At 39.9% G+C, this 17,737-nt stretch overlaps 1 protein-coding gene across 1 annotated transcript in view; it reads right to left on the reverse strand.

The window, feature by feature from the left end:
* Positions 1–17,737, reverse strand: part of LOC123248965 (Grid2 interacting protein) — a 154,907-nt gene that overhangs the window by 49,595 nt on the left and 87,575 nt on the right. The window contains exons 6-10 of the mRNA XM_044677897.1: positions 16,401–16,495; positions 13,123–13,306; positions 10,366–10,556; positions 2,114–2,221; positions 422–519 (exon numbers count right to left, since the gene is read on the reverse strand). Of these exons, the coding sequence (XP_044533832.1) occupies positions 422–519; positions 2,114–2,221; positions 10,366–10,556; positions 13,123–13,306; positions 16,401–16,495 (676 nt within the window). The remainder of the gene's footprint in view (positions 1–421; positions 520–2,113; positions 2,222–10,365; positions 10,557–13,122; positions 13,307–16,400; positions 16,496–17,737) is intronic.

Genomic DNA, 17,737 nt, shown 5'->3' on the forward strand with positions numbered 1-17,737 from the left:
TGGGGGTAGACTGGGGAGTGTGTGAGCTATTTGACTAGGTGGAGGTCTTCCCTTCTGGTTCTGAAAGAGACTCCCATTTATAATTCTCCTAATCATTCTATTTCCCCTTCCTGGATAACAGAGAACACCAGTCCTTGTTATGTGCTCTCAGCTCTCAGATATCCATGAAAGAAAAGAGAGGAGAGAAAGAAAAGGATAAGGTGGGCAAGGGGTGGGCATGGGGACAGTAAAGGGAAGGAAGGAAAGAGAGGGGAATACCAAGAACGAAGATAAGGAAGTTAAATATTCAAATCATCTCAAGGAAGGGGAGGATTTGCAGGGGAGGAAGGGAAGGAGAGAATTTGACATTCAATATTCTTTGAAAAATGTTGGAAACTGTTTTTACATGTAATTGGGGAAAATTTAAATTGAAAAATCAAACCATTTTAGGGTTTGGGGTTTCTGGAAGGGATGTGCCATCACCAGCTTGGCGCTCTCCAGGGGTCAGAGAGATAGGGATTTCCACACTTTCACTGGGACCTACTGAGAGAAATAGGAAAAAGTTAAATGTTCAACATAATATAGTAGAAAAAGTCCTGAACTTGGAGTCTGAAGACCCAGGTTCAAGTCTTTTGTCTTCCACATAGTTGCTCTGAGCCTCAGTTTCCCCCTCTGTAAAATAGAGCTAATAATACTGGCACCATTTGGCTTTCAGAGCTATTGTGACAAAAGCACTTTTTGTAAAGTGTAAAGGTCTATAAAAATGTGAACACCTATTGAAAAGAGGCTTTGGGGATGAGGCATGGCACTGGGATTTGTGGTGGACCAAACACTCAGGCCATAGAGTTGACAACTTAGGCTAAGAGGACTTGGGCAACTTTGTGAGCCTAGAAAAGGGGGTAAAGAAGTAGGTAAGGCAGGGAATATAGCTAATGAGGACACTAGCTATCTCTGGCTCCCTGTTAGACCTGAAGGGACAGCATCCAGGAAATAATTCTTAAGAGATGGAGGAATTTCTGGCAAACACCCCAAATCTTCCCAGATATTTTCCTGATCCTGTTGGTAGTCAGAAAAAAGAATTAGAGAGAAGGTTAATATTTCTACCTAATAATAATAGCACTTTATATAATACTTCATAGTTCTCAGAGTGCTTAACAAATATCTCATTTGAATCTCAAAACAACTTTGAGAGGTTGGTGCTACTGCTATCCCCATTTCACAGAGAGGGAAATGGAAGCAGAGGTTAAGTGACTTGAACAGAGCCACATAGCTAGTAAGTGTCTGAAGCCACATTTGAACTCGAGTCTTCCTGATTCCAAGTCCAGAACTCTAGCACAACCTAGCTGCCTACTTTTCTCCCCTGTTACTCCTTTATAGCATGCCAACCGCCCCTCCCTCATGACAGAAGTCATCATTTTTCTAGGAAATCACAGAATCAGAGCTAGATGAGAGCTTGGATGTCATAAAAGCCAAAACCTTCATTCTTCAGAGGAAAAAACTAAAGGGAAATGACTTGCCCAAAGTCACTTAGCAAAATAATGGCAGAACCAAGGCTACCTAGGTCTCCTGATATCAATTTGGCCTTTTCCATCATGCCTAACAGTCAGGTCCTTTAGAGAGAGTTGGGGAGAGTATAGGAGGGGGAGGAGGGTGTTTTAGTGAGCCACAGATTCTGTGCCAGGTTTCCCATCATACTTCAGTGACCAAAGAACAGTGATGAATAACTTGTTTATCTATTTCAAGCTGGCTATCCCACAGTGCCAGGCAATGAGAGGAACAAGTGAGGGGGAAGGGGAGAAGGCAAAGGGCCTTTCTTCACCCACCCCCTTCCTGAAGTACTAATATCTAGTCCAATCCATGCCTAGGATTTGTGCTGGTTCTCCTCAGATCCTTCAGGCACAGGTTCGCTACTCTGCTGGCTATCACATTGTTTCTGTCCAGCTTTAGGCTTCTAGCCTTCCAAGGATAACAGGACCACCACCTCCCCTGTCAAGCTGCTCCTGGTATTAGGATGTTTGTTACAGCTGCCTAAGGAAAAGCAAGGAGGGGAAAGGACCTTCAAAGGGGTCCAGGATCTAAAAATGTCTCATTTATCCCTTGTCAGAAAAATAAAAGGTCCCTTATACCTCCTTACCTCCACTGTTGACTCCCTCTGAACCCTGATTTCTCATACTCCCCCGGCATATGGAAGCCACTCGAAGGGAACTCTGAGGTCTTTCTTCTGTCTCACTCTCTGATGTAGCTATAAGAAAACTTAGAGTTATGATTACCAACTCATTGCAGTGACCACCTCTCCCAGGAAGACCTTAGCTGTTAGGATCCTAGGATCTTCTTCTTCTTTTAAAAAATTAATTTGTTTGTGTGTTACATTAAAATTCCCAGACATTTCCCTCCATCCTTCCCTCTCCTCCCCTCCCCAAACTAGAGAAGACAACACTGATCAAAAAAAGTATGTATATATAAAACTGTCTTGCTTGTTTTTATTTTTTCAATTCTTTCTCTGGAGGTGGACATTCACAAATTATTCCTTAAACAGTATTTCTGTTTCTATATATAATGTTCTCTAGGTTCTGCTCATTTTACCCTTCATAATTTCATGTAGGTATTTCTATTTTTAATTAACCTGTTTATCATTTCTTATGGCACAACATATCCTATCACAATCATATTTTTTAATATCACAATTGTTTAACCATTTCCCAACTGATGGGCATCCCTTCGATTTCTAGTTCCTTGCCACCATCAAGAAAGCTGCTACAAATATTTTAGAATATACAGTTTCTTTTCCTTTTTCCCTGTTCACCTTGGGAAACAGGCCTAATAGTGGTATTGCTGGATCAAAGGGTATATACAGTTTTATAATTCTTTGGGCATAATTCCAGATTGCCCTTCAAAATGTCTGGACCAAGTTCTACCAACAGTGGATTAGTGTCCCAGTTTTTCCACATTTCCTCCAACATGTGTTATTTTGCCCTTCTATAATTTTAGCCAATATGATGGGTATGAGATGATATTTCAGAGTTATTTTGATTTGCATTTCTCTAATCAATAATGATTTGGAGCGTTTCTTCCTTTGGCTATATATGACTTTGATTTCTTCATCCAAAAACTCTATTCCTATCTTTTGACCATTTATCAGCAGGGGAATGGTTCATATTCTTATGAATTTGACAAAGTTCTTTATATATTTTAGATATGAGACCTCTATCTAAGAAACTGTCTAATATGATTAGGGTTTTGAAATATATGATTAGGGTTTTAATGTTAAAAGATCACTCTACTGCAGATATGAATAACATGGAAATGGGTTTTGAACAAAGATACATGTACAACCCAGTGGAACTGCATGTTGGATTCAGAAGGGGGAAGGAAAGAATGAGGGGTGGGTTAGGGGTGGATCATGAATCATGTAACCATGGAAAATTATTCTAAATTTTAAAAAGGGGGGGGGAAGAAATTACCTATAAAGTTATTTTTCTTCTGAGAGTCTTCTCAATTCAGTGTGCAGGTTATTTGGTGGTTACACTCCCAACAGGACCTCCCACTGCGAGGTTGGGACCATGCTTAGTGAGAGTACAACCTATCTAGGTGGCCCCAGTCACCTAACCATCTGTCATGCCTTACACAGACACAGAGGCACTCAGACAGACAGACAGACAGACACACACACACACACACACCACCTCCACTTCAGCTCCTTGCTCTGTGAACGGTAAACAAATCAAGACCTCCATTGCTTCTGGAAAGAGCTTACGGATGATTGTTACTTACTTATCAACACTTCTTGCCCATTCTCTTCTCTGCCTGTTGTTTCCCCCATTGGAAAGTAAGCTCCTTGAAGGCAGAGATCATCTTTATATCCTTGCCTATTTCTGTCCTGGCTTTTGTCTATATCTCCTGTGAACTTAGTAGAATGCCTAGCACAAAGTAAATACTTATCAATAAAGGCTTTCTCATTCATTCGTATGCCAGAAAGCAGACTGATGTACCACATACCCCAACAGGACAAGATGACCAGCCAGCAGAACCCGTGGAGGAGTAATATCCTAGTTAACTTAATTTCAAGTGGAATAAACTGAACCCCAAAGGGGAATACTAAGGCTTCTCTCCTACTTTTTCAGATGACAACTACTCTTTCTTCAAGAGGGAACTGGGAGAAGTAGGGGGAAATTAATTTGCCTGGGACTATAACATTTTTCATAGAAAGTATGATGTGTTTTCCTAATATGGAGAAGGTGAAATGATAGCTGATGAACACAGTGCCGGGCACTCTATTAAGTGCTAGCAATACGGAGACAAAGAATCTCAACTCTCGAGGTTAAATTTTGCTGAGAAGAAACATATACACTGATAGCTAAATTTAAAATATATACATAAAGTAGGGAGCAGTGAGGTAACACAGCAGATAGAGTGGCAGGCTTGGAGTTGGGAGATCCAAGATTCAAATCCAGCCTCAGACACTTTCTAGTTGTATGTGACCCTCGGCAAGTCACTTAACCCCATTTGCCTAGCCCTTGGCCTTCTGTCTTAGGACAGAATGTAAGAAATATGTGTGTGTGTGTATGTGTGTGTGTACATTATATATATAAATATTTGTAGAGAGAGTGATTGTGGGGGAGAGGAGACTAACAAGTATGAGAAAATTGGAACAGTTCTTCTCATAATATTTACAGAGCATTTTGAAAACCTTAAAGTTATATAAACTATTATATATTTACACACACACAGTGGGACTTCATTTTACCAACCAGTATGTTTCATGACCCTTTGTGTAAGCTGGAAATCATGCACAATGGCAAGCCCCATTATTTAATAAGTATTTCTTATGTAAATATATGTAAGCACTTTATGGCTTTTCTTAGGTTTATCAAAGCTACCAGCAACACATTATAATTAATAACAAGACTTAATGAAACAAAGACAAGTGTTGGTTTGATGTAGACATGACTTGTGACAAGTGAGAACTCTAGACTGATGTGAAAACCAATGTTTGGCATAAAACAATGTAATGACACACATTAATGCTTCCCAGGCAGAATAACTGTGATTGGGTGAATTGCTGTGAGATGTTACACTGCTTTGTAAAATGGTGCAAATTTAGCATGGAATTAAATTTGTTTATTTTATGTATTTTTCTGCCTTTATTTATTTTTGATTGCCCATCACATATGCCTGAATTCACATGTGTTGAGTTCCCCCAAAATGAGGTCCTGCTGTATATATTTATATCTATATGTAAATATATATGTATATGTATATTTATAATTGTAGCTATTATGTTAGGAGTTGTAGTTATCTAAGCTTTGGAGAGAAGTAGAGATTCCAAGAGACTAAAATGAGGAGAATGAGCATTCCAAGGAGAGAACTGGTTGAGGGGGAAATGGTGGGTTTGTATAGGAAACACAAAGTAGGCCAGTTTGCTTGGAACATAGACTACGTGAAGGGGAGAAGTGTGCCCTTGAAAGCAAAGCAAAGTCAAAGGCTGTGTAAGAGCTTTTAGAAAAAAAGAAAGAAAGTAGGGTGGCAGATCAAGTAAAGGAAAAAGACACATCTATGCCCATGAGTAATATGCATGTTTATATATATAAATATAATAGAATAATTATATATATAATTATATATATAAATAGTAATAGAAGTATTAATATATATTTAATAAAGCACTATTTAGATGACTGATCTTTCAGAAATTAGCTTTACAGCTAGATGAGACCTTGGAGATCAAATAGTCCAACCCCCTCATTTTACAGAGGAGGAAACTGAGATGCAGAAAAGGGAAGAGACTTGCCCAAGGTCATATAGAAAATTGATGGTAGAATCAGGGCTAGAATTCAGGTCTCTTGACAACTAGTAAGGTATTCTTTCCATTACACCATTATTTGTGGCATGGGAGCTTTCCAAAGGGGAAGCGGGGACAGGAAGGTTGTTCACATGATCTGGTTCAGTGAGATAGAGCTGACTAGGATAAAGGGCAGGATTCTCCTCTGGGGTGGGAGGGGATCTGTGAGCTAAGACTCTGCTCAGAAAATCCACAACAGCCATAAAATATGCAGACTTGTGGTTCTCAAGGTTTTTGGTCCCAGGACCCCTTTACATTATTACTTAAAAAAAAAAAAAGTCCTTACATTCTGTCAGTAACAATTCTAAGACGGAAGGGCGAGGGCTAGGCAAATGGGGTTAAGTGACTTGTGGAGGGTCATGCAGCTAGAAAGTGCCAGAGGTCAGATGTGAACCCAGATCCTCCTGCCCCCAGGCCTGGTGCTCTATGCACTGTGCCACTTAGCTGCTCCATCCCTTTATATTCTTAAAAATTATTTAGGACTCCCTCTTCTTCCCCCCCACCCCCAAAGCTTCTGCTTTATGTGAAGACCTATTAGACCTATCAATATTCATCATATTAGAAATTAAAACATTTTGGTATTATGAAAATAGTTTCAACTTTGTGAAACTGCTGAAAGGATATTGGGCACTCCTAGGGGTCCTAGATCATACTTTGAGAATTGTAGCTCTAATTAGGTGAAATACTCATGAAGGCTGAAAGTAAGAGGTAGCGTTCTCTGAGAGCTCTTAAGAACTTTGCCATTACCTTGAGCACCCTCTGGTGTTGGGTTGGTTACACAACTGCCAGGATGTACATAGGACAATGGGTAAACCATTTTTTTTAAAAAATTGTGAATAGGATCAGGTTAGTAGTAACTCCCTGCTGGTGAAATAGATAGATGAATAGATTCGATAGATAGACAGACAGACAGACAGACAGATAGACAGATGAATAGATAGTGGAGAGATAGATGGAGAGATAGATGGACAGATGAATGGATAAATGGATAGATAGATGAAGAGAGAGAGAGATGGATGGGTAGTTAGATAGATAGATAGAAAAGTTGGTACCTTGGAAAACTGTAACAGTTCATTGAGGTCCAAGACCATCTAATCTTCCAATGTCCTGATCCAGTTCCCTGTTAAGCCACTCCAGGTCAAGATATCTCACTGACATTCTTTCACTCTTTTTCTCAGTGACTTTTTCAATTTAGGTTTAATTTAACTTAATAAATCTCTCTTTCCCTTTTCCTCTTTTCCTTTCCTCTCATTTCAAAAGGCAAAATGTGATCCTTGGTAGCAAGACTATCTGTGTTATATAGATCTTTATCCCTCTAACTCTTTCCAGGATCTTGATCTCACAGATCAACACCTCTTTTATATAAAGTCCCCCATTCCTAAGCACAATCTTTACTTGCTCAGAGTCAGACAGCTAAGTAATCATCTGAAGCAGGATATGAACTTGGGTCTTTTTGTCTCTAAGATGAGTGCTCTATTTACTGTATCTATCTAGCTGTCTCTCCTTGCTTGGAGGGGTTGGTCTGGGAGCACCACAATAGCAGGTATTGATTCACAATTCAGTTGAAGAGAAGAGCTGCAACTTATATAGGTGAGCTCTGAGGTAGAATGAAATAGGTATCCCAAGAGCAGTACATAAAAATAGCCTCCCAGAATGAATGTACACACATTCCAAATGGGAGAAAAATTCTTATGTTATCAAACAAATGGGAAAAAATGTCAAGAAACAAAGTAGATGCATTTAATTTTATAAAAATAAAAACATTTTATAAAACCAATATAAAGGGACAGCTGGATAGCTCAGTGGATTGAGAGCCAGGCCTAGAGATGGGAGGTCCTAGGTTCAAATCTGACCTCAGACACTTCCCAGCTGTGTGACCCTGGGCAAGTCACTTGACCCCCATAGCCTGCCCTTACCACTCTTTTGCCTTGGAGCCAATACACAGTATTGACTCCAAGATGGAAGGTAAGGGTTTTTAAAAAACAACAACAACAACAATATAACCAAATAATAGGCAAGCAACAACTTAAATTTCAAGATAAAGAGAGGAAAGCTGAGAATCATTTGGTATACATTCTCTAGATTTAGGAAGAACCAATAGCAAAACACTTAGAAAATCTATAAGGAAAATTCAACTAAAAGGGATTGGAATCTCTTCCAGGAAGGAAAGTCTGAAGACATAAACTATTCTAATAGAGGGTAAAAAGAGGAATTGTTTGGAGAAAAATGTAGATACATAAGGAAATCATTGATTAATTTTTATTTCATAGTATGTGTAAAAGATGAAAGCAAGTGCAAAGAACTAAAAATGAATTCAAACCAGTGACAGTTCTTTAAAAGCAAAGTCAGGAATGAGGAAAGAAAATTGTTTAGAGGACAACAGTCTCAAATGAATGGATGAATAAAAGAATTCTGACAAAAATATTATAGAATGTAATGTTACATGAAAAATATGTTCAAACAGCAATTAAAGTAAGAACCAGAAACCAGAATTTTTAATACAAAAATAGATTAAAAATACACTGAAAGAATCAAAGGGAAAAAATAAAATTGGTAAAAACAACAAAACATCTCCGCTAACACAATACAGAAGAGGAAATAAGCAGAATGACAAATTTCGGGTTAAGATGGTATAAAATAAAATCTAGAAATATTATTTAAAAATATCACTCCAGTCTGAAAGCCCATTGGTATGGAGAGATCATCTTCTCTTCTGCTTGAGGGGTGGGGTGGGATTTGTGATTCCAATGACTTTTGGAACTAGGTTTACACTAAAAACTCCTAAAAGTAGTTAATAGGAATCTAAATATTTTTCAGATGAATTTTTATTCCCTTTTTAAAAATAAATACTTTATGCTTTGTATGATTTTAGACAGAAAAGCCTTGGTTTGGAATAGAAATAATATGTGTCTATATTTCTATAAATTTTGGTTTTTGTTTAAAATTCCCCCATGGTTTCCTTTCTAAAACTGATCCTGGTTTCTTAAACTTGATCTGGTCACTGCTTGCCCCCATTATTTGACAAACAATGAGATTACAGTCAAATTATCCCTTTAAAAGGTTTCTCTTGGCCCAATCATTCTGGAGGGCAATTTGAAATTATACACAATGGGCTTTAAATGAATGCTTATCATTTGACCCAGTCATACAACTGCTGGGCTTGTACCTCAAAGAGATAATAAAGAAAAAGACTTGTACAAAAATATTTATAGCCACACTTTTTGTGGTGGCAAAAAAATTGGAAAATGAGGGGAAGTCTATCGATTGGGGAATGGCTGAATAAATTGTGGTATATGTTGGTGATGGAATATTATTGTGCCAAAAGGAATAAAGAAATGGAGGAATTCTAAGTGAACTGGCATGACCTCCAGGAATTGATGCAAAGCGAAAGGAACAGAACCAGAATAACATTGTACACAGAGACTGATACATTATGGCACAATCGAATGTAATAAACTTTTCTACTAGTAGCAATGCAATAATCCAGGACAATCCAGAGGAACTTGGGAGAAAACGTGATCCACATCCAGAGAAAGAACTATAGAACCAGAAATACATTAGAAAAATATATGATCAATCACATAGTGCAATAGGGATATGATTAGGGTTTTGATGTTAAAGGATCACTCTACTACAAATATGAATAACATAGAAATAGGTTTTGAACAATGATACATGTATAACCCAGTGGAATCGTTTATTGATTTTGGGAGGGGAGAGGAGAGAGCAGAGGGAGGATCATGAATCATGTAAACATGGAAAAATATTCTAAATAAAAATTTAAAATCACTGGTATAGACAATGGGGCTTAAAGTGACTTGCCCAGAGTCACACAGCTAAGAAATATCTAGGGCCAGACTTGAACCCAGGACCTCCCATCTCTAGACTTGGCTTTCAATCCACTGAGCTCGCAGCTGCCCCCTACAACCATTTTTCTTTAGGAACACCATGACATATGTACCACTTCTGGCTTCAATGATATTTACTTTGGGATAAGTCCTCAAAACCAACAGTTATGACCTAACCCAGCACATAAATCATCACCTCATCATGGTATCCATGAGGGATACACACAAGATCATGACCATATTATGTAATAAGGCTTTACTCTTGCTCCCAAAGTAAGCAAGAAGGATAATTTCTCCAGGAGCCCTAATAGGGCGGGGTGCCCAAGGCTTTGCTCATGGATGTCAATTTTAGAAAGTGCAAGAAGCATTTATTTGGCAGTATGGAAATAATGGTGTTTAGCATATTTTTTTAACTAGCTCCAGCTGCTCAGACCCCATTGAGATTCTCCTCAGTTCAGCCCTACCTTGGTTCCATCTCCTAACTCCCCAGACCAATGGCTTGGTGCTACTCCAAGGTCTCTACTAAAGACCATGAGTCCATGTGATATTTAGTCTTCTTTTTTAAAGTCCTAGGTATGAGCATTTTATACCCAGAGTCCTTCACACCCCCAGGGATAACCTGGCCTTCAGAGAGCCCTAGTTTTCACATTCACTTGTACAGAAATATCCCCTGTAAGTAAAAAGGATACTCTGGCTAACTAGCACCAGTTATGGATTCAGAATCTTGCTGCTCACCTGTCATCGACTTGTAGCCCAGGAACCGAGCAATCTTCTGTTGGCAGTGTTCCTGCTCCTCATAGGTCAGTAGCTGGTAGATGAACTGCCATAGGACCTGTTTGGCTGGAGTGTCCAGCACAGGGTAGATATCCACAATGAGAGTATCTATGTTTCTGTTAGAGAGAGTCAGAGTTATGGTTCTGAGAATGGGACTGAAAGAGGTTTGAAAGGAAGTCTAGTTGTGACCTGGGGGCCAAAGGACAATAGAAGTTATATTTACTTGTACCTATTTAGCCACTTCCAACCTGGAAAATATAGCCTGATCTTCTCTTAGGAGAGTATATTTTCAGAGGGGCTAAACTTGGAGCCCTTAGAGCCTGGCTCAGCATATATTTTTCTTCCAGATTTTTTTACCCTAGTTGTTGGGAAAGGAAGAACCTTCAAAGGTGCTCCTTGGTATGTATTCACTTCCCTATTGACACAGCTGATTCCTACATGATTTATGTCATGTTCTTAGTTGATCCTCATAACCTATGGAGAGACAGGACCCATAGAAGCTCCTCAAGGGCCAGCTACTCTTCCAGGATGTGAGTAGGCAATACTAACCTGCTGAGTTCAGATCTCATTGGACAGCATTCATCAAAAGCCTTGCACTTATTTATCATTGTCCTTTACTGTCATATTGACCAATCTGTAGGTGAAAGGTGGTCCCTAAGAATTGTTTTATTTTGAATTTCTCTAATCAAGAGTAATTTAGAACATTTGTTCACATGATTATTGATGGCTTTGATTTCTTCATCTGAGAACTGCTTGTTCTTAATCCTTTGATATGAACTGTTGGGGAATAATTTGAGTTTTTTTATCAATTTAACTCAGTTCTCTATATATTTGAGAAATAAGACCCTTATCAGAGAGATTTGCTATAAATTTGTTTCCAAGTTTGTTATTTCTCTTCTAATTTTGGATACATTGGTTTACAAAACATTTTTAATTTAATAGGATCTGAATTATTCAATAAGAAAAAGTCTTGTACTTCACACAAGAGGCAAGAAATAGATGAGGCTTCAGCACTCTTATAGGTACAAAAGTTATACCCAATACATTATTCCCTCAAAGCACCCAAATGGCAGTTCTCATGTTCCAGCTCTTCATAGCCAGGGAACTGATCTAGCTATCACCAAAATCAGTGAATCCCTGGCTATAATCACTGCATGAAGGGGCAATGGCAGGTAGCTGACCCCAAACTGCTGGTCAGATTTTCCTTTGCACTCATTTATGTTCTCCCTATACAGACAGCTACTACCCTATAGTGAGGGAGGGAGCCTCCATCTGTGCTCTTAATAAGCACAGGCCACTTTCAGCTTGGAGGAGCCTTGGGAAAGTCTAATAGGAAAGAGATATCAGTTGGAAAAGAGATCTCTTTCAGCTTCCAGTAAACTCTGGAAGCATAGGATACTTCTTGGATTCTAGATATAGATATATAAGTTGTATATAGGCCAGGAGACTTTATAAGCTAGAGCCAAAGGGGAACATTCTAGGTCATACCTATAACTAAATTTTAAGAAAGATTCTAGAGCAGAAGAAATGAAGTAAAAAAAAAGGAGAAACTTCAGTGGTCTATGAGGATTCCTGGCCAAAGAATAGGAAGGAATTTTTAACATCCAAATGTACCCTCCTAGTTAATGAGCCTTGATGTCTACTGAAATTAGAAGAGAATAAGCAGCTACAAATGACTCTGTGCTAGGTGCTATGCTAAGTGCATTGACAAATATCATCTCATTTGATCTTCATGACAACTCTGCTAGGTAGGTATTATTATTATTATTAACCTCATTATAAAGTCGAAGAAACTGAGGCAAACAGGGTTAAGTGATTTGCCAGGGTCACAAAGCTAGTAAGTATCTGAGGTCAGATGTGAACTCCAGGTATTTTTTTTCCATAATGGAACAATAGAAAAACCATTCAACTTGGGAACCAAGAGTTCTGAGTTCTGGTCTTGGATCCATTATGAATTTGTTTATAACCCTGGACAGGTCACTTTGTTTTCTTGGGCCTTGGCTTCCTTCACTGTAAAACTCCCAGCTCCATTCATCATTTTGGTTTTTTAGGTTAGAAAGGCCCCTTCCAGCGCTAACATCTGCTAAGGCAGTTACTGAGCATCAGAGAGATGAAAAGGGCTGAGAATGGAAAGAGAACCAGGCTTGGAGTCAGATCTAGTTTCTGACACTTAATCACTGTGTGTCCATGGGTCCAGAACCTGCTTCTTGATGTGTAAAATGGGGAGAATAATCACTGTAGTATTGAAATGACAGAATTGTGAGGCTCCAATGAGAAAATGTACTCTATGAAGTGAGGTGTACATATCAGCTACTATTGCATTCCTTGTCTAAAGGTTTCTTTTGGCCTTGACAGTCTCCATTCAAGGAGCCCTCCCAGCTCTGGCATCTTGGTTCTATGGCTTCCTAGGGATCTTGTCTATGGTTCCAAAGATCCATCCACCCACCCCAACTCTTGAAGTAGAGATCTCAAAGACAAACTGGAAAGGAAAGAGGAAGAATGCTCTTTGGGACCCATCTGGCAATCTCTCTGGTCAGCCCGCAGAGTCTCCAGGCAAAGGGACTTTCTGAGGATGTTAAACAGGGATGGGGAAGAAATGGGATATTCACATGCTGCCTCCTCTCCCCCATCCCAAACCCTCACAGCAGCTTCCACAAGGCAGAAGACCGAGGTTATGGGCACCTGTGTTGGAAGAAGCATTCGAGGGCTCTGCAGATGGTGTAGCGCTCCGCAGGCGTCAGCAGGTGCTCCAACTGTTGGCTGAAAGTCTTGCCCTGGATTCGGATGCTCCCAGGCAAGATCTCTGCCACCCACTGCAGGGAGGTCAATGCTGAGGAAGGGTTGGGAGAATCCAGAGAATCTGAGTCTATGGATGCACAAGGAGGCAAAAAGGAGGCATGTGTCTCTGACTCTTCAGAAGCAAAGTGGCATTTCCCCCCACTCTGACGCGGCTGTCATTATTACAGGGGCCAGGGAAGCAGAAACCAAAGACCAAAAGAAATGGCCACTCCTGACCATCCCCTTAACATCTCCCATGGCCAGGTTATAAACAGCTGCTTTGGTCAAAGGAAGAAGGAGCCAGAAGAGACCCCCCTCCCACTCTCAATCAATCAGGCAACTAGTTAATAGGTGCCCACCTGTGCTAGGCTCTGGGGATACGGATACACACACACACACACACACACACACATACACACACACATAAGTATAAAGAAGGAAATAATAAGGGGGACTGAAGAGACTATAAGTACATATAAAAACCTAGATAGCATAAATATAAAATTAAAAAATACAGATATATACAAAAGAGTTAACACTAAGGTAGACTGGGATGAAGAGGCCAGGAAAAGCTTTGGGCATAAAATGGAGCATGAGTGGAATCTTATTGTTTGTTGAAAACCTTTACCTTCTGTCTTAGAATTAATAGCAAGTATCAGTTCCAAGGCAGAAGAGTGATAAGGGTGAGGCATGGGGGGTTAAATGACTTGCCCAGGGTCACACACCTTAGAAGTGTCTGAAACCAGGACCTCCCATCTCCAGGCCTGGGACCCTATCCCTTGAGCCACCCAGCTGCCCCTTGAGTGACATCTTAAAGGAAAAGAAATATTTTTTTAATCCTTACTGTCTGTCTTAAAATCAATATTGTGCTTTGGTTCCAAGGCAGAAGAGTGGTAAGGGCTAGGCAATGGGGCTTAAGTGACTTGCCCAGGGTCACACAGCTAAAAAGGGTCAGAAACATTTGTACAACCCAGTGGAATTGCTTGTCAGCTCTGGGAAGTGGGAGGGAAGAGGGAAGAAAAGAAAATGAATTATGGAAACATGGAAAAATGTTTAAAAATTTTAAAAAAGATTAAAAAATTTAAAAAGTATCAGAAGCTATATTTGAACCTAGGCCCCCTTGTCTTTAGACAGGACTCCTAATCTACTGAGCCACCCAGCTGGCCTAAGAAAAGGGCTTCCTAAGGGAAAGATAAGTAAGAAAGGATTGCATTCAAGTCCTGGGGAATGGCCAGTAAAAAAAAAAGTGGGGATTTCTTCTAGTCCTTAAAAAGAGGGCTGGTCTTTAGTGAAAATGGGAAGTCAGGATCTTTGGTGCTCTCCTTCCTCTCTCCTTTTCCTCCTGAGACTTTCTTTTGTTGCTTTCCAGGTATATAACCTGGACTTGATTCTCTGAACTCTGAGCTGGCTGTCAATTTATTGTAGTTCCAATATTAGCTAGATAAAGTGGTTTGAGGTTTGCTCCCTCATTCTAGAGAATTTGCATCTTAATAAATGCCCAAAATTTTGATTAAAATCAGGAGATGGCAAACCCTTTGAGGTGAGGCCATGTCCCTCCCCCCAAATGGAGTAGGGGAAGGAGAGAAGGGGGAAAAGGAAAAAGGAGAACCCACTTTGGAGGCTAGCAATTAGGTGGTTCATTATATTGAATGCCGGCCCCAGAGTTAGGAAGACCAGAACTCAAATTTGACTTCAGACACTTACTAACTGTGTGACTGTGGGCAAGTCACTAAACCTCTATTTGCCTTAATCCACTGGAGAAGGAAATGGCAGATCCCTCCAGTATCTTTGCCAAGAAAATGCCCATGGACAGCACTGATGTAATATGCATCCATGCTGTCATGAAGAGTCAGACGTGATTGAACCACAACAACAACATTCTAAAATTCCTTCCAAACGATAAGTCTAGTCCAACTATCAATAATATGGAATTAGTCTTGATCAATGATACATGTAAAACCCAGCGGAATTGTGCGTTGGCTAAGGGGGATTTGGGGGGCTTGGGGGAGAGAGAAAGAACATGAAATATGTAACTATAAGAAAATATTAAAAATAAAAATTTAAAAAATAAAATTCCTTCCAATTAGGGAGACCCAGATAAAGCACCATGATTTCTTTCCCTGGTATACAAGGTGGGGAGAAATGAGGAGGACATCACAGCCTATACAAAGTCAGCTCAGTTACTTGCTCAGGCAGAATCAGCCTGGCATTATAGGACAAAACACAGCAAGGAAGAAGGAAATTAGTTATAGGGGGAAAAAAGTCTCTGGAGACCAGTCTGTATTTTGACATGACAGAATTCTGTTAACTTTTTAAAACCCTTATGTTCGACTTTAGAACCAATACTGTTCATTGGTTCCAAGGATGAAGAGCAGTGACAGGTAGGCAATGAAGGTTAAGTGACTTGTCCAGGGTCACACAACTAGGAAGTCTCTTAGGTCATATTTGAACCCAGGACCTCCTCTCTAGATCTGGCTCTCAATCCACTGAGCCACTTTGCTGCCCTCTGGCTTTGTTAGTTTTTTAAAAGATATGTGATTTCATCTGTGTTGAGCACATCGTCTGCTAATCAATCACAACCCCTCTTCATCTTACTAAATGAGTTCAGTGGACAAAAAGATTTATTTCTACAGGGCCACATCTGTTGGTTATAGCCAATAGATTTCTGGACTTGAAGTCAGGAAAATCTGAGTTCAAACTTGACCTCAGATATTTCTTTGCTGTGTGACCCTGGGCAAGTTCTTTGTGCTTCAATGTCCTTATTTGTAAAATGGGGAATACAGTACCTATCTCCCAGGGTAATTATAAGGATTAAATAAGAGAATTTATAAAAAAACATAGTCTGAAAGCCTTCAAGTGCTATGTAAATGTCAACTACTGTAATTGTTATTATCTGGATCCTATTATTAGCTGGTCTTTCAATAGGAACATAATAGCTATGCTTAATCCCTTTTCAGTTTGGAAAGCCTTACCAGAATTTGTCCTTCACTGGCATCGAGAGCCTGGGATCATCACTTCCACCCCACACTGAGGACATTAGTGAAGGTGATATTAAGTTAACAATCTCCAAATTATATCCTGCCATTTATGTGATTCCCAACTCCAGAGCCAATCACTAGCTTGGGCATTTGGGGAAGCAACATTGGATGTTTCTCCTAGAGGGCAGAACGGGGGAATCTTACCACTGGGAAATGGGACCAATCCTTCTTCTACCACGAGAGTTGGCATTGCTCCACTTCCCTGCAGCATGGAGACCACTTTGTCATGGGAGCAGTTCCTGCAAAAATGAAGGAGAAATTGCCTTTTATCCTCCCCCAGGTTACTTCTGGAGTTCGAGGAAGCAGAGATAAAATGGGAGACTCGGACTGGCACAATCTCAGGGAAATCCAATTTTGGCTATGCTTCTCTGCTTTCCAGACTGACCCCAATGCCTTTGATCACTTTTCCTTGCACAGCAGAAGTATTAGAAGTACCTGTCTTTTCACTTTGGTGCAACATGTAGAGAGAAAGCTACTGTCTCCCTCTAGATGAGGTCTTATTCTTATTGTCAAGGAGCCTCTCCTAGAGGAGTCATAGGGCCTCTGTGCCCTGGCACTAACTCTATAGCTATGATCAACCACCTACAAGGCTATTTACCTAGCTAGGCCTACTTTGCCCCAGGGTCAGTAATCAGTTTCTGCTTTCCTCTTCCCCCTTCTCATCAGCTCCCATGGATTTAATTTTCATTTCCATGCAGATGATTCCTATATCTATATATCCAAACTCAATCTCTTATGAATTCTAGTCCTATATTCCCAATTGCCTTTTAGACATACTGAGATTTCCTTTGGCATCTCAAACTCAACATATTCAAAATTGAATTCATTTTTCCTTCCTGTACACACTTCTCTATTCCAACCTTTCCTACCTCTATCAAAGGCACTGTTTCTCCTTCCTGGAACCCAAACCTGCAACCTTGGGGGATGTCCTCAATTCCTCATTCTCTTTCACCTCTCCCAAATCCACTGAGTTGCCAAGTCTGATTGATTTTGTCTCTATAACATCTCTTGCACATATCCCCTTCTCTCTGCTCACTTGCCCACCATCCAAGTTCAAACTCTTAGTCAATCGATCAGAATTTATTAATTACCTGCTATGTGCTAGTTGATATGGATATGATAGTCCAATGGAACACTGAAATGGTCTTCCTTCCTCAAGTCTCTCCCCTTTTTGGTCTATCTTTTACAAAGTAGTCAAAGTGATTTTCCAAAAGCCAAGATTTCACCAGATCAATCCCCTGTCAATAAACTCTTGAGGCTACCTACTACCTCCAAAATCAAGTGCAAGCATCTCTGTCATTTAAAGGTCTTTACAATCTTACCAAACCTACCTATCGTTCCAGACTCATTATTCAATATTCCCTTTCATACTCTTGGTGGTATAGTCCAACTGGTCTTATTCCTGTTCTCTTATTCCTATTCTCTCTGCATGATACCTCCATCTCTTGTCCTTGTGCCTTTGCCATAGCTGTCTCCCATGC

This window comes from Gracilinanus agilis, chromosome 1, assembly GCF_016433145.1.
Source record: "Gracilinanus agilis isolate LMUSP501 chromosome 1, AgileGrace, whole genome shotgun sequence".
In the NCBI taxonomy this organism is placed as follows: domain Eukaryota; kingdom Metazoa; phylum Chordata; class Mammalia; order Didelphimorphia; family Didelphidae; genus Gracilinanus; species Gracilinanus agilis.